Source organism: Dendrobates tinctorius, unplaced genomic scaffold (assembly GCF_039654945.1).
Source record: "Dendrobates tinctorius isolate UK_male_01 unplaced genomic scaffold, ASM3965494v1 ptg000045l, whole genome shotgun sequence".
In the NCBI taxonomy this organism is placed as follows: Eukaryota; Metazoa; Chordata; class Amphibia; order Anura; family Dendrobatidae; genus Dendrobates; species Dendrobates tinctorius.
This window is the reverse complement of record NW_027361713.1, coordinates 853,263-877,762: the sequence shown is the minus strand read 5'-3', so window position 1 is coordinate 877,762 and position 24,500 is coordinate 853,263. Positions and strand designations below refer to the sequence as shown.

General features: G+C 47.2%; 1 protein-coding gene across 7 annotated transcripts in view; it reads left to right on the top strand.

Moving 5' to 3' along the window:
• DCAF6 (DDB1 and CUL4 associated factor 6) overlaps positions 1–24,500 on the top strand; it is a 569,725-nt gene that overhangs the window by 149,140 nt on the left and 396,085 nt on the right. For all 7 annotated transcript variants that reach the window (XR_012232231.1, XM_073575570.1, XM_073575573.1 and 4 more), the window contains exons 5-6: positions 1,671–1,856; positions 5,896–6,009. Coding sequence is in view for 6 of the 7 variants with exons in the window: in XM_073575570.1 (XP_073431671.1) it covers positions 1,671–1,856; positions 5,896–6,009 (300 nt within the window). In the remaining variant the exon portion in view is untranslated. The remainder of the gene's footprint in view (positions 1–1,670; positions 1,857–5,895; positions 6,010–24,500) is intronic.

The following is a 24,500-nucleotide window of genomic DNA, read 5'->3' as shown; positions in this document are numbered from 1 at the left end:
TGTGAAATTAATGCCGCTATATAAGGCTGGTTTCAGACTAGCTCATTTTACAGGCAGCGCACGGAGCCGCTAAGCCCCGCCCCCTGCCCGCCCGTCCGGTCATTTCCTCCTACTATCGCACACGGCTGCATGCGATCTGCGCACCCTATCTTGAGCATAGGGTGCGCAGACCGTGCGCTAGTAGGATTTTTGCGTGCGCTGTGCACTTTTGAAGGTGCGCTGAGCGCACCAAAATGCAACATGGTGCGTTTGGCGCACACCGGCGCACCTTCAAAAATCCTACTAGCGGACGGTCTGCGCACCCTATGCTAAAGATAGGGTGCGCAGATCACATGCAGCCGTGTGCAATAGGAGGAAATGACCGGACGTGGCGGGCAGGGGGCAGGGCTTAGCGGCGCCGTGCGCCTCATGTAAAATGCACTAGTCTGAAACCAGCCTTAGTGAGTAAAAATAAATAAAAAATGTAAATAAATAAACGGCGTGTCGTCCCCCTAATATTTGACAAACAGCCAAGCTAAAGCAGACAGCTGGGAGCTAGTATTCTCAGGCTGGTAATTGGATATTGACCCCCCCCCCATCTTAAAAAATGGCAGCCTGCAGCCGCCCAGAAAATGTGCATGTATTAGATGTGACAATTCTGGCGCTTTGCCCAGTTCTTCCCACTTGATCCGTGGTGGTAGCAAGTGAAGTTCATATTTGTGGGGTTGATGTCACCTTTGTATTGTGACATAAAGCCTTCTGGTTAGTAATGATGAGGTATCTATAAGAGATCTATCCATTAATAATCCTATAGTTATATTTTAAATAAACACACATCCAAAATAAAGTATTTTATGCGAAAGAAAAACAAAGCACACTTTTTAATTTAAAAATAACAAACACTGTTATACCTGACACCTATACAATTGCCCTGACAACCATATCCCTCATCTGTCTGTCGTTCTGTCACACCGTAATCCATGTCTGGGAATAAACTGTTTTCAGCCTGGACGATGCCAAAATGTGACTGTCCAGGCTGAGAACCGCTGGGAAGGGAGCTGCTGCAAGCAACGCCTCATTGACTAGCGCTGACATCATCTAGGTTACTGCTGGTCACTGAAGCTGCGTTCCGAGCTGGGCCCGTGAACTGCTAGCACCGTGAGAAAGTCTCATGGTGCAGCGCTGAGCTCAGAGAGTTCACCGGGTGAAATTAGACATTTCTCCCGGTGAACTGCGATGAATGCTCCCATCAGCTGCACTTACTTTCGCTGTTGTTGGGATCAGGCATAGACTGATGGTGGAGTAGTAGTTCCATCAGCCCACACCATTGGAGGTAAACTTTTTAGCTCTGATCGCAGCTGCGGGCTCATACTTTCGTTTGACTGCGTGGGAATCGTGGCTGTCTGACCAGTGGTAATAATTTTACTGCCTATCAAAGGCAGTGTTTGCCGCGCTGTCATTCACCGTAATCAGTAAGTTTTCACCTATAATGTGGATAAGGAGAAAACTTATATTGGATTAATAGCCCATTAAATCTTGCGGGTTTGCATGATTTGTAGCCTTGACTTCTACCAAAGAAAAATCGGGAAATATATGAATATTTTAGCGCATATATGTAAAATCAATTTCTGTACAGTAGGCTTAGTATGTGATCCCAATTCCTTTAATATATCCATCTGTGCTAATTTCAGGTCTTGACGCGAATTCGTTCCGGTCACAGAGCAAACATTTTTAGTGCAAAGTTCCTGCCACTGACAAATGATAAGCAGATTATATCATGCTCAGGAGATGGAGTTATTTATTACACAAATATTGAAAAAGATGCAGAGACAAACAGACAGTGCCAGTTTACTTGCCATTATGGAACTGCGTATGAGGTATGTGATAAAATATAGGTTTTTAAAAGTATGTATAATGTGTCAGAAATTAACGGTTTGGGCTTTTATGTAGCATAAATTCTAGTTAATAAAACTCCTAAAGACTTGAGTCTATATTATGTAAGTGATCTGGTGCTTTTTCAGGAAATGAACATTGTTACGTGCTATGTGCACCTTAATGGGGTTGTCTGGTCCAAATCGATAAGTCTGAGGTGACTCTGTGTGACTGCAGACTTGGTAATCCCCTGAGCGCATGCACTGTGCCTTTCGGGGATTTTCCGGTTTCTGAACGTGGGATCGGAGGTTATGTATGAGTTATAAATACTACTGGCAAGAGTCTGTTTAGTGGGTGCTGGGGGATTCTTAGGCTATGTGCACACGTTGCGGATTTTGATGCGGATCCGCAGCGTTTTTGGACGTGCGGATTGCAGATCGCTGTGTGTGACACCTATTAGCGACCGGCTCCCCTGCCGGTATCGCTGATCATTGTTGGAAAGCCCTGGACAATTTTTTGATCCCTGGTCTCCCGCTGGCCAGCACGCATCGCTGCGTGTGACAGGCGGGAGACCAGCGATCAGCTCACTGGTAACTAAGGTAAACGCAGGGTTTCTAAGCACCGGGCGGTGCTTAGAAAACCCTCTGTGTACCTTAGATACCAGCGCGCTGATGCAGGGAGCTGGTAACCAAGGTACACATCAGATTTCTAAGTGACTCGCGCTGCTTAGAAACCCGATGTCTACCTTAGTTACCAGCTCCCTGCATCAGCGCGCTGGTAACTAACGTACACAGCGACGCACCCGCTTGGCGTCGCTGGTGCTGATCGCTGGTGAAGCTGCCTGTTTGGCAGCTCACCAGCGATCATGTAGCAACACACCAACGATCCTGACAAGTTGATATCGTTGTCGGGATCACTGGTAAGTCGCTATGTGTGACGGGGCCCTAAGTATGCAATCACACAGAGTGACTACAGACTTATCGATTTGTTGTTGCTAGATCACTGTGCATAGTCACCATCTCCACATATGTATGCATGTGCACATTTTGTGCTGTACACAGCCTGCAGAATAATCAAATCTTTTCACTACCATTCGAACAGGGCACAGACCATCATACTTAAAAGGAATCTGTCCATAAGATAAACCCTCCTAAGCCGTCTATATTGGCACACAGGGCACAGAAAGCTGAATATAATGATATCTTGATGTGTTATTACAGAGAAATATCCATGTTTCTCTTATATGTAAATGAGCTGGACGGGGTTATTTTCAGGACACTGATCTGCATGAGAATGTAGGGTTCGAGCAGGCTCACAGGATGCAGTGATGAGACACGAGACTGAATGTGGTGTGAAATAAACTTTTATAAATTTCAAGCCGCAAGGGCTAAACTGTTTCAACAAAAAGGGGTAACACCTATTTGTCCTCGCAGGGACTCGGGAAACAACGTACAAACTAAGGGTCCTTATTTCTCTATATTGCACTTAGGCTTCCGGGAGTCGCTCGAGTTCACGGATACGACCCTCAGGGATTGCAGATGTGGCTGCCTTGTAATCCACGATTTACCGGAAGGACTTGGGCTTGTCCGGCCCTGAAGAAACCAGAACGGTGGGGCGCAGCAGGCCCTGAAGAAACTGTATGGTGGGGCGCAACGGGCCCTGAAGAAAACTGGAACGATGGGGCGCTGCAGGCCCTGAAGAAAACTGGTACGATGGGGCGCAACAGGCCCTGAAGAAAGCGATGCCGGTGGGGCGCAACAGGCCCTGAAGAAAGCGATGCCGGTGGGGCGCAACAGGCCCTGAAGAAAGCGATGCCGGTGGGGCGCAACAGGCCCTGAAGAAAGCGATGCCGGTGGGGCGCAACAGGCCCTGAAGAAAACGATGCCGGTGGGGCGCAACAGGCCCTGAAGTAAGAAATGCCGGTGGGGCGCAACAGGCCCTGAAGAAAGCGATGATGGTGGCGCGCGGTGATGACGCAGTTCCCCAGATGACCTGTAGCCATCCTTTATTAAGGAGTCGCTCCCAAAGCCGGGGTAGTGGCCATTTAATCTCGCCTAAGACGAGGTGGCGTATCTTCAGGCCCGGTGACGGCCGGGTCGGCGTAGTGGGGGAAGGCTGGGGGGAAGTGTCCACGCCTCTGTGGCCTATTTACGTGTACTCACGGCCACAACCTGAGGTAAAGTCCCTCTCCCACAAAGGCCGGGGGCAGCGGGGATGATTCTCTGAGAACGGGGGCGGGGAGCAGTCTCCGGTAACAGTCTCTCATGTCTCTCTTGTCGGACAATGCGCAGTTTTCTTCCCACAGGCTCCTGTCGGTGCCCCTGCAAGTCACCCTGCCTCCTGCTTTTTCTCTCGCTCTCTCCCAACTGCCACCTCAGCGCGCCCCCTGCTCCTTGTGTCCTAGCCCTGCCCCCTGTTGCCCTGACAACTTCAGTCGCATGTCTCCCTTTGTAATCCCCCCTGGTGTGGTTCCTTCAATAACCCTGATGGCGGTCTCCATGGTTCCGGCCCAAACACTATATGGGGGTCCTCCTCCCCACAAGAGTGAGATCAGATTTTTATGCAGATCAGTGTCCAAGCCATAGTTATAAACCGCTCATTTGCACATAAGAAAAACATCTAGAATAACACATCAATGTATCATTGTATTCAGCTTCGTGCCTATATAGATGGCTTAAGCATGATCATACTGACAGATTCACAGATTCCCTTTAAAGGAGTTGTCCACTACTCTGACAACCCCTTCTCAATCAGCATATTTGCCCCAGTAAGGCTACTTTCAGACTTGCGTTATGAGGCGCAGGGCCGCCGCTAAGCTCCGCCCCCGGCCGTACCTCCTCCGATCAGCTCCTCCTATGGGCGCATGACGCTGCATGCGACCGGCGTACTCTATATTTAGCGTTGGGTATGCTGGCCGTGCGCTGGTCTGCTTTTGCCGACACATGCGCCCTTTTGGCGCTGCACCGACGTGCGCCAAACACAACGTGTTGCATTTTTGTGCACTTTGCGCAGTGCCAAAAGGGAGCATGCGCCGGCAAAAGCAGACCAGTGCACGGCCAGCGTACCCAACGCTAAATATAGGGTACGCCGGTCGCATGCAGCGTTATGCGACCATAGGAGGAGCTGACCGGAGGAGGCACGGCCGGGGCGGAGCTTGGCGGCCCTGCGCCTCATCACGCAAGTCTGAAAGTAGCCTAAAATAAGGCTGGAGTCATACTATATAAAATGGCTGACTGCTGTGCGATAAAACATTGCATAGCACTCGGCCCAGTCTTATACTATGGGGCAGCTCAGATCTATGATTATTTTCTCATGACGATTTGGCATGAGAGAACAATCAAAACATGCTGCGATTGGCAGTGAGACTATGCGCAAACAAGTCTGAGTGGGAGTGAAACATAACACTGCACTACAATATCACTGAGTGCAGTGTGATTCCCGCCGATGCCGGCAGCAAAGGCGATGGAGAAAGTAATTTCTCCATCTCCTCTATCGCCTCCGCAGCTGTCCTCCGATCCTGTCATGCGAGAGAATCGAAGAAAAGTAGCATGACACTCTGCTCACAGCAAGGCAGGAGCCGAGGGTCATTGGCATATCGCATCGGATGCTATATGCTAGTGTGACTCTGGCCTAACTCTTATACTTATCTTCGGTATCTTCCCCATTCCATTGATGTCGGCACTTGCTCTCCCAGGGATCACATCACATTGTCATGTGTTCCCTGCCACCAATTGTCCTTAGTTTCACTCTCGCCACTGTTGGATGAATCAGACATAAAGAGGAAGTCAGAGTTGCAGCTGATTGAGCACAGGGATCGCGTGACATAATGTGACGTGATCCCCGGGAGAGTCAGTGTCAACACCGCTGGAACGGCACCAGCATCGAAGGTCAGTATAAGTGTTCTAATTTTGCTGGGGGCAAACATGCTAATTGAGATGAGGATGCTTGAGTAATGGACAACCTATTTAAAGTAGTGGGCTGATAAATCCATTGAATTAGATTAAATGTTACATATTTCCATATTCTCTTTTCTTTTTAATACAGATCATGACCGTGCCAAATGATCCCTATACATTTCTGTCGTGCGGTGAAGATGGCACTGTAAGGTGGTTTGATATTCGAATGAAAACTAGTTGTACAAAGGAAGATTGCAAAGATGTAAGTTAAACACACTTATACTTGTAGATTTTCTAACATTGAACTAAAAAAAGCAAATGAATCCTTCTCAATATCGACATATGATAGCTAAAGTAATGTGTCTCTTGCTCTGATGACCTGCTTCCTGCATCACACAGACAACTTATGGATATTAATGATCACTGTGTAATGCTTAATTTATTCTGTTTGTTTGAACTGCTGGGAAATACAATTCTTTGTTCCCCAATTCATCAAAGTGCTTAAAGCAGAAATCTAGTATAAAACACTTTGAAAAGTCTCAAATTTCTGTATATGGTAAGGTTGCATGAAGATTTTACGACTTTTACCATTTTTTTTTTTAAATTCGTTTATTAAACATCAAGGTACCAAGAATGCACAACATACATAATGACTTATGATAACATGCACTTTACAAGCATACATGCCTCCGTCCATAATAAAATATAATGCAAAGATATTGCACACTCTTATAAATGAACAAGGTAATGTGTGTATTTCCTTCCAAGCATATGCAAAAGAAAATGACTGTTTATATATTTCCCCATATATATATCATTCTGATTTCACAAGCCTTGTCATGTCTTGCAAAAGTAAGAACTAACTAAAACTCCTAAACTACAACTACCACTACGTCAACTAATATCCACTATTTCCGCAGCCTAGTTTCCCATACCATATTGTGTCACATGTTCAGTCTTGCAAAGTGAGGTGAGAGGAATCTTTCAAACTTACCCGGACATCCCCTATTTTGGTATAACGTACGTTCATATGGAACAATTGAATTCACCAATTTAATCCAAAATCTAAGGGAAGGATCCGAACCCCCCCATCCACCTCAGTGCCAGCACCTTTCGTGCCATAAATAGCATCTCACGCAAGAAAACCCCAGTATAGTGATCCCAGATCTCCTCCTCCCATACCCCAAACAAGCAAGCCATTGGTTCTGGAGGGACAGGGGCCCGCACCAGGGACGTCAGTAATGTAGTCACCTATTTTCAGTAGTGTAAAATAATGGGACATTGCCACACCATATGGATAAAATCAGCATCTGGCAAATGACATCGCATACATTCTGACGATTGAAGTCGACCCATCCTGAAAAGTCGCCTTGGAGTCAAATATGATTGATTTATTATATACAGTTTTATCATTCTGTTATTAATAGATGGTGATACTCCAATCGGAGATTCCAGAATCTCCTCCCACTCCTCTCTTTGCATATCAGGGATGAGTCGTTCCCACCTCATCCTAATAGAGCTTATGGCCGATTCTGCCCCTACTGACAGCATATATGTGTACAAGGAGGATATGAGACCCTGGGGACCCTGCGAGTTAAGAATTCCTATCAGAGGTAAAGATGAAATAGTAAGGTCCACACCCCCATCCCTCATATGTGACTGAAGAGCCGATCTCAACTGCAGATAGCGAAAAAATTGGGATCTCGGAATGTCGTGTGTGGTTTGCAATTGTTCAAAAGACTTCAAGGTCCCCTGGTCATACAAGTCCCCCACTGAAGAAACGCCACACTGAGTCCAAAAAACAGCGGATGGGTGATTCAGCAGCTCGGGAAAATAATTTTTACTCCATAGGGGCATTTCAGCTACAACACCCTTAAACCCTATTACCTTCTTGATTTGTCTCCATATTAATCGTGCCAGCCGGAGCAGGGGCAGCAGACGTGGAACATTAGTTCTTTCCAACTCAAGGAAACCTAATGGGCAATCCACTTGTGCAGCGTGAAGCAGGTGACTTTCAGAATTAGGGAGGCAATTACCCGGCATCCATTTATTTAAAGCTTTAGCCTGCCCAGCTAAGTAGTATAGGAAAAAATCTGGCAACGCCGCCCCACCTCCCTTCTTTGGTCTTTGTAAAGTGGACAATTTAAGTTTGGGCCTAGTTTTTCCCCAAATAAAGGACGTGACCAAAGAATTAAGTTTGACAAAAAAGGACTTGGGCACCGCTACCGCACAGTGCTGGAGTGAGTAGCTAAATTTAGGGAGTAATATCATTTTAATCAGATTAATGCGTCCAGCCACAGATAATGGGAGCCTACTCCAAGACGCAAATTTAATTTTAACCCGGTCTAACAACGGGTGGACATTAAGTTGTAAATCAAGCATACTATGATTAGAGATATGAATGCCCAAATATTTAAAACTAGATACAATAGGCAGTGAGGAAAGAGTCCCTAACCGGGGCATGGGAAAGGGGTAACAGGGCAGACTTCTCCCAATTTATATGTAAACCTGAGTATTCACTGAATCTATCTATAAGGGATATCACCTGTGGCAAAGTTTCTTCCACATCATTCAAGAATATCACCATGTCATCGGCGAATAGGCCTATGGTATCTACCCGACCTGCTATATCTATACCTCGGTTATTGTGGGAGGTCTTTATGCTTATTGCTAGTGCCTCAATCGCCAGGGCGAAGAGAGCTGGGGAAAGAGGGCAACCCTAACAGGTTCCCCTATGCAACGTGAATGACTCAGATATGGAGTTATTTATTATAATACGGGCCTTGGGTTTCATGTACAATATTTTGATCCATGTTATAAATTGATTGCCAAAGCCATACCTTTGCACACATGCGGAGAGGAAAGGCCATTCAAGAGAGTCAAAAGCCTTGGCGACATCCAACGATGCCAATGCCCATCTATTGTCTGGCACCAGGGAACTATATTGGACTATTGACTGGACTCTTCTGATATTAATAGAAGTACTTTTACCAGGCATAAAACCTGTTTTGATCTGGATGTATAAGATTCAATATAATGGAATTCAATCTGGTAGCTAGAATCTTGGTAAAGATTTTATAGTCCACATTCACTAGTGAAATGGGACGATAGGAGCCACATTCCAAAGGGTCCTTCCCCTCCTTCCGAAGCACTATATTAGCTCCGTAAAAGGACTCCGGCATAGAATTCCCTTCCCATATTCCCCGAAATACCTTTACCAAAAGTGGCGTCAATCTCGATACTTCCTATATAGTTCAATAGGTAACCCATCAGGTCCAGGGGCCTTCCCAGAAGCCTTATCTGTCATAGCCTTATCTATCTCTTCTGCGGTGAACTCAGCGTCCATAAGGGCCCGCTGTTCCGAATCTAATGTGGGGAATGATATATCGGATTGATAGTCTAAACATCCCAAAGTATCAAAGTCACTTCTAGATTCATATAATGACCCATGGTAATCCTGAAAGCAGCCAAGAATATCCTCCGTTGAAGACACCAGTGCACCATCCATCCTGCGACTCTGCAATATCGTATTAGAGGTATTATGTTGGCGCACAAGATTGCCCGCCTGGTTCCCCAATTCGAAATAGGATTGACGAGTAAAGAATAATTTACACTTAGACCTAGTGTCCATGTATTGAGTATATAACCTCTGGGCAGCCAGCCACTCATTCCTGTTCCCACTGGTTTGGTTAGATATATATGTTGCCTCTGCATCTCTCAGTCTTTGCTCCACCTCGTCATCCTTCCCCACGGTTACCCGCTTATTATAAGAAATCGTGGAGGACAAGCAGCCCCTCAGATATGCCTTAAGGGCATCCCAGAATAAATTAATATCCCGAGGTTCCGGGTGGGACGTGATGAAGCAATTCAACTGATCAATCGTTCTGTCGGGAGACCCTATCAATTTTAACCAGAAAGGATTTAACTTCCAAGTTATGCCACTGTTTACTTGCCCAAACTTAAGTTTAAGGATAACCGGGCTATGATCGGAGATTCCCCTACTTCCCTGCTCTATATCAGTCACCCACATTGCAAGACATCCAGAGCCGAATATTTAGTCTATGCGTGATAGAGATCGTTTAGTGGATGAGTGACAAGTGTATTCCCTTAGCTAAGGATGACGCATTCTCCACAAATCCAGCCACCCGCCATCCCCCATAAATGATGACAACGGGGTTGTAGTCATTGGGGAGGATCTCCCGGTCGTTTCGTCACCCAGCCTCAGTTTATCAAGACAGTTGTTCATGACCATATTGAAGTCGCCCATGCAAATAACATCTGCGTCCGGGTAATTAAGGGCAAAACTCATTGCCTTCTACAGGATGGAAATACGAGCTGGAGGGGGGTTATAAATACATAAGACCACATATTTCCTAGTGTTTATCAACGCGTGGACAAAGGTAAAGCGACCCTCAGGATCCCTTTGAGTTTCCCTCACCTCCCATCTGACGTCTCTACGTACCAACAGCGAGACCCCTGTCGAGTATCTGGTATGAAATGTATGGGCTGACCATTGTACCCAGGGTTTCTGCACACACCGCAATGTATCCCTAGTCAAGTGTGTCTCCACCAAGGCCACAACATGAGGGCGGTAATGCCTGACCTGTGAGAAAACCTTGATCTTTTTCCAAGGAGTTTTTATTCCCCTCACATTCCATGTCATACATATTAACTCCGACCCCATATTGTACTCCTCTGAACATGGTGCATAGTGTTACCCGGGCATAATTTAGGAACATCACTTAGAGACTGAAATTGTTGTTGACTGCGATTATAACCTAAAAAGAAACAAAAACCACCGTGGAAAAGAAACAAAGTGAAAAAACAACAAACAGCGTAGGAGCAGAGTCCCGTACTCCCATCACGAAGCAAACAAGGGGATACCATCACTGAGCCCAGTGTCCGGTATTGTTGGAAACCTGAACGCCATCAAGTAAAGCTTCAATCAGCCGATTAATAGAAAAATTCCAGCTAGCAATCGATGTATTAGGATTCTTTTTCAGCAGACCCTCCATGGGATCGCAACCATTCCGCCACTTCCGCCGGATCTGGAAAAAACAAAGTAGAACCCCCGTGGACCACCCGGAGCCGAGCCAGATAAATCATCGAGTACATATTCCTCTCCCGTAGATGTCTCTTGACCTCCATAAACTGCGCCTGTTGCTTCTGGAGTTCAACTGAGAAATCCGGGAAAATCGAGATCGTGGCGTTGTTGAACTTGATCGGACTCTTTTGCCGCGCCAATCGTAGAGCCACGTCTCTATCCCTGTAGTTGAGAATGCGCGCCAAGAAGGGTCTAGGCGGGGCTCCCGGAGGAAGAGGCCTAGCAGGGACTCTGTGAACCCTTTCCACCGCAAAGATTGAGGAGAATTCATCGCCCAAGGTGGTTTAGAGCCAATCTTCTAGGAATTGCTCCGGATGTTGTCCCTCCGATCGCTCCGGCAGGCCAATAATTCGGATATTATCCGACGCATCCTGTTTTCCAGGTCATCAGCCTTTTGCCTCCACGCATTCATGGAGCCTGCCACTTTCGTTAGCTTAGCTTCCATGGGCGTAATGATGTCCTCCACCTGGGATACCCACGTCTCCACCTCCGTAATGCGGCCCCTCATCGCTTGCATATCTTGTCGGAGGCGTCCCACCTCGGTGTATACAGAGACGTCCTGGTCAAGGAGATGGCCTGCATGAGCTGCTCGGACGCCTGTTTAAGGGTTAATTCCCCCTGCTCACACTCTTCCCCACCTTCAGACGGGCGGTTCTTACGCTGAGTTTGTGTGGGGTTATTTTTAGTGGATCTTGAGCTCTCAGCATGGTCTATTCTGGCATATTCTTTTAGCTTTTCAGCCGCTGTTCCAGACCCCTTAGAACGACTCATTTTAGAAGCAATAGGACAAAACCGGGGAGCAGGAACCGTGCACTCCGGAGTCTCTAATCAGATGACAGACAGGGTATGACAAGCAAATAGTGATTGCAGGGTCCCAGATGCAACACAGACCCCCAGCGTCTCACAAGGGGGGCAATATCTAACTCCAGGCGGCAGGCAAGGGCCCCCTCCGCCCAGGAAACAACCCCCAAGGCCCCACAGGGATCACAGCCAGGGAGGGATCCAAGTCCCACTAGGTATGGAGCTGGCAGGGCAGGCAATATGGTGAATAGGGGGGACGCGGGGCCCAATTTTTCAGGGCTCACTCCGCATGTCCCTCACAAATGATCCGATTATCTGCTCACCAACCCTTGCTTCTTCAGCGCTGCAGGATGGAGCCTGGCGTCGCGTCTCAAACAGACAGAGCGCTCGCCTCCAATATGGCTGCTGCCCCGTGCAGGCCCCGCCGGCCGCCCAAGTCCTTGGAGCCACAGGCACAGCAGAATCCAGCCACGCTCTCCAGCAGGGGTCCAGAAGCAACCCCGAGTTCAGAGGAGTCAAATAGCCGGCAAGTATTCCCCCAAAGCATGGGTCCGCTGATAGGATTTAGTCAGGATAGCAGGAGCTTCACAGAGCGCGTCCTCACTCCGTAGCTGCCATAGCCACGCCCTGACTTTTGCCATTTTCACGCCAGTTTTGGTCATCTCTGCAAATATGTTTGAGGCAAGGCGATGCCCTCTTGTTTAATTCATGATATGCTGTTGTGTACCTTACCCCACAAATCTTATTCCAAATTCTGGCGTAGGATTTGTGGCAAGGCTCAAATTCTTAATGAACTGGTTGACCCGTGAGAAATTTTTGCACATTGGTCGTCGGGGGCGCAGGCAATTTCAGGAAAAGCAAGCTGGTCAAATGTAAATGTATTTCATGAGATGATGAACACAGATAGGTATTTATATATGTAGATTGGTAATGCAATAATTGGTTTGATAAGTAGAGGCCAAAAAATGTCTTCCGGTTGAGGTGCCTTCTGCAGGTCATTGTGTCTTTCTGCAGGTTTATGAAAATGAATGTTTAAACTGTATATAGTGATACAATCTTGAAATGTGTGGTTTGTTTGGCTCTTTTCTTGCTGATGGGAGCAAGTTTACTTTGCCCCACACACAAAAATTATACACCATTTGAAAGGTAATCAGGGAAAAAGCAGTGCATGTATACACATGTGTTTGCACATGTGACTCACCTGCAGTGAAGTGTGCAATCCTCAAATGTGCCTGAAATAGGCTGGGCAAGCACTTGAGCAAGGTGGAAAAGCCCCCATGGCAAATGTTTGAATTTGTTTGTGATGTCTGTAAGCAGCTCTGTGGTAGTGTGGGCAGCACGGTGGCTCAGTGGATAGCACTGCAGTGCTGTAGTCCTGTGTTCGAATCCCACCAAGGACATCATCTGCAAGGAGTTTATATGTTCTCCCCGTGTATGCGTGGGTTTCCTCCAGGTACTCTGGTTTCCTCCCACATTCCAAAGACATACTGATAGGGAATTTAGATTGTGAACCCCATCGGGGACAGTGATGATAATGTGTGCACACTCTAAAGCACTGCGGAATATGTTAGCGCTATATAAAAATAAAGATTTTTTTTTTTTTTTAGTGTGCTTTGGGGTAGTGTGGTGCCACCTGCAGGTCATGTTTCCTTACTTTAAGTTTATGAAAATTAATTTTTAAACTGTATTTTGTGATTAAATCGTGGATGTGTGGTTTGTTTGACTATTTTCTTGCTGAAGGGGGCAAGTTTATCTTTCAAATGGTGTTTCATTTGTGTGTGTTGGTGGAGTATGAACGGAGATACAAAGTAATCACCGAAAAAGAGTGTTTAGAAATAATAGAATAGATTGGACCCCTTTGACGCCATCATGCCACCTCATCAAGACTGGCATGAACAATGCCAGTCTTGATGAATCGTGGCCTTACTGCAAGACTTCCACATAGATTACAACTGGATAGTCACTGTAAACAATGTTTCTGTTTTCACGCTGACCCCTATAATCCTTCACTTTCTGCTAACCCCTGTAATTCCTACACCAAGCAAGGAACTTATCTTCTCTTCTTCAATCCTTCTCATCCATCTCGCCTCTTCCTCAGATCTGTTTCTCAACATACAATCCTCTGTCTCCAAACTCAGACAGCCCTCTCCTGCTCCCACCTGCTAACACTCTCTCTGCTCCTCCCAACTGCCGGCGATATCTCTCCAAATCCTGGTCCTCCTCACCACATTCCCACAGTCATTTGTACCTCCCATCCACACTCTATCACAGCTTTCCGTAACCTTTCCAACCTTATACACATTCGCCCGGCCCCAGCTTCCCCAGTCCCACTAACAGGAGCTCTGTGGAACGCTCGCTCTGTCTGCAACAAACCTTCCTTCATCCATGATCTTTTTATTACTAACAAACTTTGCTTCCTCGCCATCAGCAAAACCTGGCTCACCCCCTCTGACACAGCCTCTCCTGCTGCACTCTCGTATGGTGGATTCCACCTTTCCCACACCCCCCGCCCCAGCAGCAAGCATGGTGGAGGAGTTGTTTTTCTCCTGTCAGATAACTGCTCCTTCACCCCAGTCCCACTGCCACCCTCTGTTACCCTCTCTTCCTTTGAGGTGCACTCTGTGCGCATCTACTCCCCCTCCAACTAGCTGTCATTTACTGCCCCTCAGGGCAAGCCACCACCTTCTTTGACCACGTCACCACCTGGCTACTTCATTTCCTTTCCACTGACATCTTTGGCGACTTTAACATCCCCATTGACACTTCCCTCTCAGCTGCCACTAAACTTCTATCCCTCACTTCCTCCTTTGGCCTCACTTAATGGTCTTCTGCAGCCACTCACAAAGATGGCCACAAGCTAGACCTCATCTTCACCTGCCTCTGCTCCTTATCTAGCCTCTCTAACACACCTCTTCCTCTTTCTGACCACAACCTACTTAGATTCTCTTCCCTCTCCTCTCCAGGTCCACAATCCCCAGCCCACAAACTTGCACACCCTTGCAGAAATCTTCAACACCTCGATCTACACTCAGCCTGAATCCCTTCTCCCTCGTTCCCTACACAATGCGGATGCTGCTGCCGCTCTGTATAACACCACAATAGCTGTAGCTTTGGAATCATTTGCCCCTTTCACACATGCCAAATCAACAGACAGCCCTGGCACACTAGCCTGACCAAAGAACTGAGGCGAGCTTCCAGGGCTGCTGAGCGGAGATGGAAAAGATCTCACTCCAATGAGGGCTTCATCGCATTCAAACAGTCCCTCACAACTTTTAAGGCCATACTCGCTGCAGCAAAGTAAACCTACTTCTCATCTCTCATATCCTCCCTGTCTCACAACTCTAAATAGTTATTCAACACCTTCAATTCTCTCCTCCGTCCCCCAGCACCTCCTCTCTCCCCACTCATCTCAGCTGAAGACTTTGCCTCATTTTTCAAAGAGAAGATTAATAACATCAGACACAGTTTTGGTCAACAACCCCCAGAGCCCTTCATCCTATCTGTCCTGCTCGCCTCCTCCAAAACCAACTTCTCCACCATTACAGAAGATCGACACTCCACTGTACTCTCAAGATCACATCTCACTACCTGTGCACTTGACCCGATCCCATCCCACTTCATCCTAAACCTCACCACAGTCTTCATCCCATCCCTAACTGACCTCTTCAACCTATCACTAACAACTGGTGTTTTCCCCTCAAGCTTTAAACATGCCTAAATCACACCTATCCCTTAAAAGCCCTCTCTTGACTCATCCTCTGTATCTAGCTATTGCCCTATATCACTTCTCCCCTATGCCTCAAAACTACTGGAGCAACACGTCCATCTTGAACTGTCCTCCCACCTCTCTTCTTGCTCCCTCCTTGACCACTTACAATCTGGCTTCCGGCCACACCACTCCACTGAAACTGCCCTAACTAAGGTCACCAATGACCCAAGGCCAAGCGACACTACTATGTCCTCCTCCTCCTGGACCTGTCCTCTGCCTTTGACACAGTGGACCATTCCCTATTACTACAGACCCTCTCATCTCTTGGTATCACAGACTTGGCTTGCATCATACCTAACAGACCGGACATTCAGCGTCTCCCACTCGCACACCACCTCCTCACCGCTCCTCCTCTCCGTCGGAGTCCCGCAAGGTTCAGTCCTAGGGCCCCTGCTCTTTTCCATTTACACCTTCGGCCTCAGACAGCTCATAGAATCTCATGGCTTTCAGTATCGCCTCTATGCTGATGACGCACAGATCTACATCTCTGGACCAGATTTCACCTCTCTACTAAACAGAATTCCTCAATGTCTGTCTGCTATTTCATCCTTCTCCGCTAGATTCGAAAACTTAATATGGACAAAACAGAATTAACCATCTTTCCCCCAACTCACGCGACCCCCCCATCGGACCTATCCATTAAAGTAAACGGCTGCCCACGCTCTCCAGTTCCACAAGCTCGCTGCCTCGGGGTTATCCTTGACACTGATCTCTCTTTCAAACCATATATCCAAGCCCTTTCCACTTCCTGCCGACTTCAACTCAAAAATATTTCATAGATCCGTACATTTCTCAACCAAGAATCTGCAGAAACCCTAGTCCATACCCTCATCTCCCACCTTGACTACTGCAACCTCCTGCTCTGTGGCCTCCCCTCTTAACACTCTCACACACCCCTCCAATCTATTCTAAACTCTGCTGCCTGACTAATCCACCTATCCCCCTGCTTTTCCCCGGCCTCTCCCCTCTGTCACTCTGCACTGGCTCCCCATCACCAAGAGACTCCAATTCAAAACCCTAACCATGACATAGAAAGCCATCCACAACCTGAGTCCTCCATACATCTGTGACCTCCTCTCCTGGTACTTACCTGCACGAAACTGCCGATCCTCACAAGATCTCCTTCTGTACTCCCCTCTTATCTCCTCTTCCCACAATCGCATAGATTTCTCCCGCGCATCCCCCTACTCTGGAACTCTCTACCACAACATATCAGACTCTCGCCTACCATGGAAACATTCAAAAAGAACCTGAAGACCTACCTCTTCCAACAAGCCTACAACCTGCAGTAACCACCGATCCACCAAACCGCTGCACGACCAGCTCTACCCTCGCCTACTGTATCCTCACCCATCTATTGTAGATTGTGAGCCCTCGCGTGCAGGGTCCTCTCTCATCCTGTTCCAGTCATGACTTGTATTGTTTAAGATTACTGTACTTGTATTTATTATGTATACCCCTCCTCACATGTAAAGCGCCATGGAATAAATGGTGCTGTAATCAATAATAACTAGTAAACAGAGCTCATATCAAGGGGACATTTCAAAAAGAGACCCGTGTTATGTGTACAAGTTTAATGTACTTTTAGTCCAAATATTACACCACTTGACTAAAAGAGGTGTGCAATGATTACTTGTTGCAAAGAGTTTACTGTAGTCATGAAGGGAGTTTTCCTGTCTCCCCTTTGCAGTAACTGATGTCAGCCATGATTTCATGCAGAAAAAGGCATAGTACTAAGCACATAAGTTTTATTCAGTCTCCTATGACAGCACCACGAGAGAGGGGATCTGCCCTTCAAGGACAGGAAACCTACAGACATAAAAGGGTGACACCTCTCTCCCGCATCAGTTTGTTTACTGTCCTTGACAGGTGAACGTCTTCAGACATACCTGTGAAGAAGATAGAAGTCATTCCCAGGCCCGGTCGGCTCAGGCAATGGGGGTCCCCTGGCTAGTGCGGTCTGGGGGGACTTCATGTTAGTGGGCGATAGCAAGGAAGCGGTGTCTGGGCAGGATTACCGGCTTGGTTATGATTCGACGCATAGGTGCAGGTAAGTATGCCCGGGACTGCAGCGGTGTGTGTTCTTCCGAGATCACGGTCCTGGCGCATGGCTGTTGTACCTCTGGAGGCCGGGCGGGCCCGGGTGGCAGCGGCCGTGTCGCGCCGCCCCCCTGGGATGCAACCGGGTTGCACAAGTCCGGGATTTGGATGTGATTCCTGGGGCTGTGGGCAGGCGCATCCGGGGAAATGGGGGGTGCACTGGTTGGGGGTCATTCGGGTCTGGGGCATCGGACCGCAAAGGGGTGTCACCAGCAGTGGCCGTGCCAGGGGGTGCGGTGGCGGGAGCACGGCCTGCAGACCCCTGGGGAGGAAGCACCTGGCAGACCACGTGGAGGACCTGCTGACCCTGTAGACCGGGGTGTCTGGTTGGGGGAGTGGCCTAGGATATTTAAAGCAGGCCAGGATGGGACCAGGTGCTTCCAGACCCATAATCCCGGCAAGGTATCATGGAGTTTCCAGAGCAGCAGGAGCAGGTGCAGCATTCACCTGTACAGCTGCAGCTCATTGAGGAGGCCAACTCGAGAGTGACCCAGTGACGGCCACGTAGCAATGCAGGAGGTGGTCGTTTGGGAGAAAAAGGATCCAGTCAATGGAGTTCCAGCAGATGGGATCAGTCTGTAGCCCCTAGGGGAGGATCCTTCAGCTGAGATGTTCCCCGTGCATTTTGGGTACCATTCAGTTACTCATTACTGATAAGTGATCTTTGTGAAAGTTCTCTCGGTGATGTAGTCTTCCCCTTAACGCTCCTAAATTTCTGCCAGGGGAAGAAGTGTACCACTAAGGCCAAGCATAAAGTGTGTGCAATTTGCTGGGCATTACTGCCAGATTCCTATGGGAAGAAACTGTTCCAGTCATGTATTCAACAGACAGTAGCGGAAGAAACACCTTACTTTGCTTCTAGCCTCTGGGGGAGATCTTTGGGGCAGAGGTTAGGGAATCGGTGAGATCCGTTTCCCAGGAAAGTTTCCGTAAAGCGAAAATACGGAAGCCTAGTTCCCCGTTGTCGAGCAGTTATAGTGACTTGGGTGATATGGTCTCGGCCTCATCTGCTTTGACTTCATCCTCTTCGGATGCCTGGTCTAGCCGTTCCTGCTTCCCTGTTGATTGGGTGAAAAAGCTAGTAAAAGCAGTTAATAATACCATGGGGATTGTTGAGCCAGAAAAATCCATGCAGGATCTAATGTTTGGAGGTCTGGATCAGAAAACACTCAGGTCCTTCTCTCTTATTCTGCGGGAATGGAAGAGACAAGAAAGGAAAGGCTCCTTATCTCTGGCTTTCAAGAGAAGGTATCCATTTGGGGAGTCTGCCTCATCCTCGTGGAATAAAGCCCCAAAGCTAGATGCGGCTGTCACTAAAGTATCTAAAAAATCCTCGCTACACTTTGAGGACATAGGAAATCTCAAGGACCCACTAGATGAGAAAGAAGATGCTGTTCTAAACGGTGCCTGGGAAATGTCGGCAGGGACCCTTAGGCCAGCGGTAGCAGACACCTGTTCAGCCAGATCTTTAATGGTCTGGGCTGGACCACCAGTTAGAGTCACAAATAAAAGACATGGCATCTAGAGAAAGCATCTTGACTATACTTCCCATGATGCAGGGAGATGCACCCTTTCTGTCAGACGCATCGGCGGACTCAGGTTAGCCGCAAGAGCCACTACCCTTTCTAATGCAGCCCAAAGGGCCTTATGGCTAAAGTGTTGGTCAGGAGACATCCAGGCCAGGTCAAAGCTTTGCGCCATCCCTTGTGAAGGTCAAGGGAGGACTCCATATTGAGAACATGGGGGGATATTGTTGTATAGAGAACATGGAAGTGTCAGGGGAGAAAGACAGACATATTGAGAATATAGGGAGGTTGCACTGTATGCAGAATATGGGGAGGGTCAGGGGAGAACTCCATGTTGAGAACATGGGAGGAAGAGAGGGTGATTGTGCTGTATGGAGACCATGGGGGTAAGAGACTATTCCATATTGAGAAAATGGGGGGGATGAAAGGATTGCTCTGTATGGAGAACATGGAGGGAGGGGAAGGGGAGGACTCTATATTGAGAACTTGGGGGAGGAACTCTGTATGGAGGGCATGGGGGGGTGGGAGCTCTGTATGCATGGAGAATATGATGGGGTCTTAGTATGGAGAGGTTAGTGTAGTTGGGATATTTTATAGAAGATAATAGTGTGGACACCATGTACCATAAATGAGACCGTGTTGGGGTCATTTTTTGTGCAGGGAGCACAGTGATGGACAATTATTTATTTAGGAACTTATTATAGGGCTTATTTAAAGCACAGCATGGATGTTTATTTTTATACAGGAACATTATAATGACACTTTTTAACCCCTTTCTGACCTCGTACGGGATAGTACGTCCGAGGTCAGAACCCCCTCTTTGATGAGGGCTTCAGCGGTGAGCCCGCATTAAAGCCGGGACATGTCAGGGGTGGGGAACGTCCGAGCTCTTCATACTTAGCAGTCTCCAGTGTTTTGATCTTTTTGAGCTTCAGTAGTCAGACATCACATGACTGGATACATCGCAGCAGCAGGGTGACAGCTATAGAGGCAGTTTATGTCCTGGAGATCAGTACTGCTGCTGCCGATCACTTGAGCTGCTCAGTGTCCTCCTGTTACTGTGCTTCCATTTTGTGTGTAGCATCCTCAGTATGGCACTATCCAGGTCCAAATCAGTAGCGCATTGTGGGGCTTGTAGTTCCACAGCAGGATGTGATGCGTGCTTTGTGTTTCTGCATGTGCAGAGTGGACTTTTAGTTTACAGCAGGAGCCAACTCACTGACACCCATCCCATGCCCCCCTGACACCCATCCCATGCCCCCCTGACACCCATCCCATGCCCCCCGACAACCATCCCAAGCACACTGGCAGTCACCCCAAGCTCCCCTGACGCCCATCCCAAGCTCCCCTGACGCCCATCCCAAGCTCCCCTGATGCCCTCCCCAAGCCTGGCGTCTTTCAGGACGAGCTGTGAGGATTGTCCCCAGGGGCGTAAACACAACTGATAGGGCGACATAGCAGAAGGTCTAATTGCGCCCCCCCAAAAAATAAATAAATAAATAAATGTCGGGGTCATAGAAGGGCATAGCTCACAACTTTCCTGCCTTTACATAGCAATTATACAGCCATATATGTTTATTACGTAATACTCCCATAAAGACCACACATTATAACTTCATATGTATTTATTACATACATAAGGCAGCCAGATATATCTATTACATAATACTGTAATATGGACCACACGTAATGTTGCCATATATATTTTCAACATAATGCTGTCTTATAGATCACACATGATGCCACCATATATATTTTTTACTTAGTAATGCCATATAGACCACACTTGATGCCGCTAAGTATTGTGTGATCTGTATAATGTCATTATTATTATTATACATTTATATAGCGCCATTTATTACATGGTGCTTTACATGTGAAAAGGGGAAATATAGACAAGTACAATAAACATGTGCAAGACAATGGACACACAAGTACAGAAGGAGAGAGGACCCTGCCTGCGAGGGCTCACAGTCTACAGGGATGGGTGAGGATACACTAGGAGAGGGTAGAGCTGGTTGTGCGGTGGGTCAGTCGACTGAGGATCATTGCAGGCTGTAGGCTTGTCGGAACAGGTGGTTCTTCAGGTTCTTCTTCAAGGTTTCCTTTGTTGGTGAGAGTCTGGTGTGTTGCGGCAGAGAGTTCCAGAGTATGGGGGAAGCACGGGAGAAGTCTTGTATGTGGTTGTGGGAAGAAGAGATGAGGGGGGAGTAGAAAAGGAGGTTGTTGAGAGGATCGAAGGTTGCATGCGGGTAGGTAGCGGGAGACCATGTCACAGATGTATGGAGGAGACAGGTTGTGGACGGCTTTGTATGTCATGGTTAGGGTTTTAAACTGGAGCCTCTGGACAATAGGAAGCCAGTGAAGGGCCTGGCATAGGGGGGAGGCTGGGGAATAGCGGGGAGACAGGTGGATTAGTCGGGCAGCAGAGTGTAGGATGGACTGGAGTAGTGCCAGAGTGCTGGAGGGGAGGCCAGAGAGTAGGAGGTTGCAGTAGACGAGGCGGGAGATGATAAAGGCGTGCACTAGTGTTTTTGTGGCTTCATGGTTGAGGAATGCGCGGATCCGGGAAATATTTTTGAGTTTGAGGCGGCAGGAGGAGGCAAGGGCTTGGATATGTGGTTTGAAAGAGAGGGCAGAGTCTAGGATCACCCCAAGGCACCGAGCGTGCGGGACTGGGGAAAGCGAGCAGCCATTGACATTGATGGATAGGTCTGGTGGAGGGGTAGAGTGAGATGGGGAAAAGATGATGAATTCTGTTTTGTCCATGTTCAGTTTGAGAAAGCGAGCCGAAAAGAAGGCTGAAATAGCAGACAGACATTGTTGGATTTTGGTCAGTAGGGAGGTGAGGTCAGTTCCAGATAGGTAGATCTGCGTGTCATCGGCGTAGAGGTGATACTGCAAGCCGTGGGATTCTATGAGCCGTCCCAGGCCGAAGGTGTAGATGGAGAAGAGTAGGGGTCCTAGGACTGAGACTTGAGGAACACCGACAGACGGGGCGAGGTGAGGAGGTGGTGAGTGAGAGCGAGACGCTAAATGTTCGGTCTGTTAGGTATGATGAGATCCAGGACGGGGCCAAGTCTGTGATATCAAGAGATGAGAGAATCTGTAGCAGGAGGGAATGGTCCATGGTGTCGAAGGCAGAAGACAGGTCCAGGAGAAGGAGGACAGAGTAGTGTCGCTTGCTCTTGGTGGTTAGTAGGTCGTTAGTGACTTTAGTTAGGGCAGTTTCAGTTGAGTGATGTGGTCGGAAGTCAGATTGTAACCGGTCAAAGAGGGAACAGGAGGAGAGGTGGGAGGACAGTTCAAGATATACAGTTGTGGCCAAAAGTATTGACACCCCTGCAATTCTGTCAGATAATACTCAGTTTCTTCCTGAAAATGATTGCAAACACAAATTCTTTGTTATTATCTTCATTTAATTTGTCTTAAATGAAAAATCACAAAAAGAATTGTCCTAAAACCAAATTGGATATACAGTCATGGCCAAAAGTATTGACACCCCTGAAATTCTGTCAGATAATATTCAGTTTCTTCCTGAAAATGATTGCAAACACAAATTCTTTGGTATTATTATCTTCATTTAATTTGTCTTAAATGAAAAAACACAAAAGAGAATGAAGCAAAAAGCAAAACATTGATCATTTCACACAAAACTCCAAAAATGGGCCGGACAAAAGTATTGGCACCCTCAGCCTAATACTTGGTTGCACAACCTTTAGCCAAAATAACTGCCACCAACTGCTTCCGGTAACCATCAATGAGTTTCTTACAATGCTCTGCTGGAATTTTAGACCATTCTTCTTTGGCAAACTACTCCAGGTCCCTGATATTTGAAGGGTGCCTTCTCCAAAGTGCCATTTTTAGATCTCTCCACAGGTGTTCTATGGGATTCAGGTCTGGACCCATTGCTGGCCACCTTAGAAGTCTCCAGTGCTTTCTCTCAAACCATTTTCTAGTTCTTTTTGAAGTGTGTTTTGGGTTATTGTCCTGCTGGAAGACCCATGACCTCTGAGGTAGACCCAGCTTTCTCACACTGGGCCCTAAATTATGCTGCAAAATTTGTTGGTAGTCTTCTGACTTCATAATGCCATGCACACGGTCAAGCAGTCCAGTGCCAGAGGCAGCAAAGCAACCCCAAAACATCAGGGAACCTCCGCCATGTTTGACTGTAGGGACCGTGTACTTTTCTTTGAATGCCTCTTTTTTCTCCTGTAAACTCTATGTTGATGCTTTTGCCCTAAAGGCTCTACTTTTGTCTCATCTGACCAAAGAACATTCTTCCAAAATGTTTTAGGCTTTTTCAGGTAAGTTTTGGCAAACTCCAGCCTGGATTTTTTATGTCTCGGGGTAAGAAGTGGAGTCTTCTTGGGTCTCCTACCATACAGTCCCTTTTCATTCAGATGCCGACGGATAGTACGGGTTGACACCGTTGTACCCTTGGACTGCAGGGCAGCTTGAACTTGTTTGGATGTTAGTGGAGGTTCTTTATCCAACATCCACACAATCTTGCGTTGAAATCTCTTGTCAATTTTTCTTTTCCGTCCACATCTAGGGAGGTTAGCCACAGTGCCATGGGCTTTAAACTTCTTGATGACACTGCGCACGGTAGACACAGGAACATTCAGGTCTTTGGAGATGGACTTGTAGCCTTGAGACTGCTCATGCTTCCTCACAATTTGGTTTCTCAAGTCCTCAGACAGTTCTTTGGTCTTCTTTCTTTTCTCCATGCTCAATGTGGTACACACAAGGACACAGGACAGAGGGGTTGAGTCAACTTTAATCCATGTCAACTGGCTGCAAGTGTGATTTAGTTATTGCCAACACCTGTTAGGTGCCACAGGTAAGTTACAGGTGCTGTTAATTACACAAATTAAAGAAGCATCACATGATTTTTCGCACAGTGCCAATACTTTTGTCCACCCTCTTTTTTATGTTTGGTGTGGAATTATATCCAATTTGGCTTTAGGACAATTCTTTTTGTGTTTTTTCATTTAAGACAAATTAAATGAAGATAATAATACCAAAGAATTTGTGTTTGCAATCATTTTCAGGAAGAAACTGAGTATAATCTGACAGAATTGCAGGGGTGTCAATACTTTTGGCCATGACTGTAATTCCACACCAAACATAAAAAAGAGGGTGGACAAAAGTATTGGCACTGTTCGAAAAATCATGTGATGCTTCTCTAATTTGTGTAATTAACAGCACCTGTAACTTACCTGTGGCACCTAACAGGTGTTGGCAATAACTAAATCACACTTGCAGCCAGTTGACCTGGATTAAAGTTGACTCAACCTCTGTCCTGTGTCCTTGTGTGTACCACATTGAGCATGGAGAAAAGAAAGAAGACCAAAGAACTGTCTGAGGACTTGAGAAACCAAATTGTGAGGAAGCATGAGCAATCTCAAGGCTACAAGTCCATCTCCAAAGACCTGAATGTTCCTGTGTCT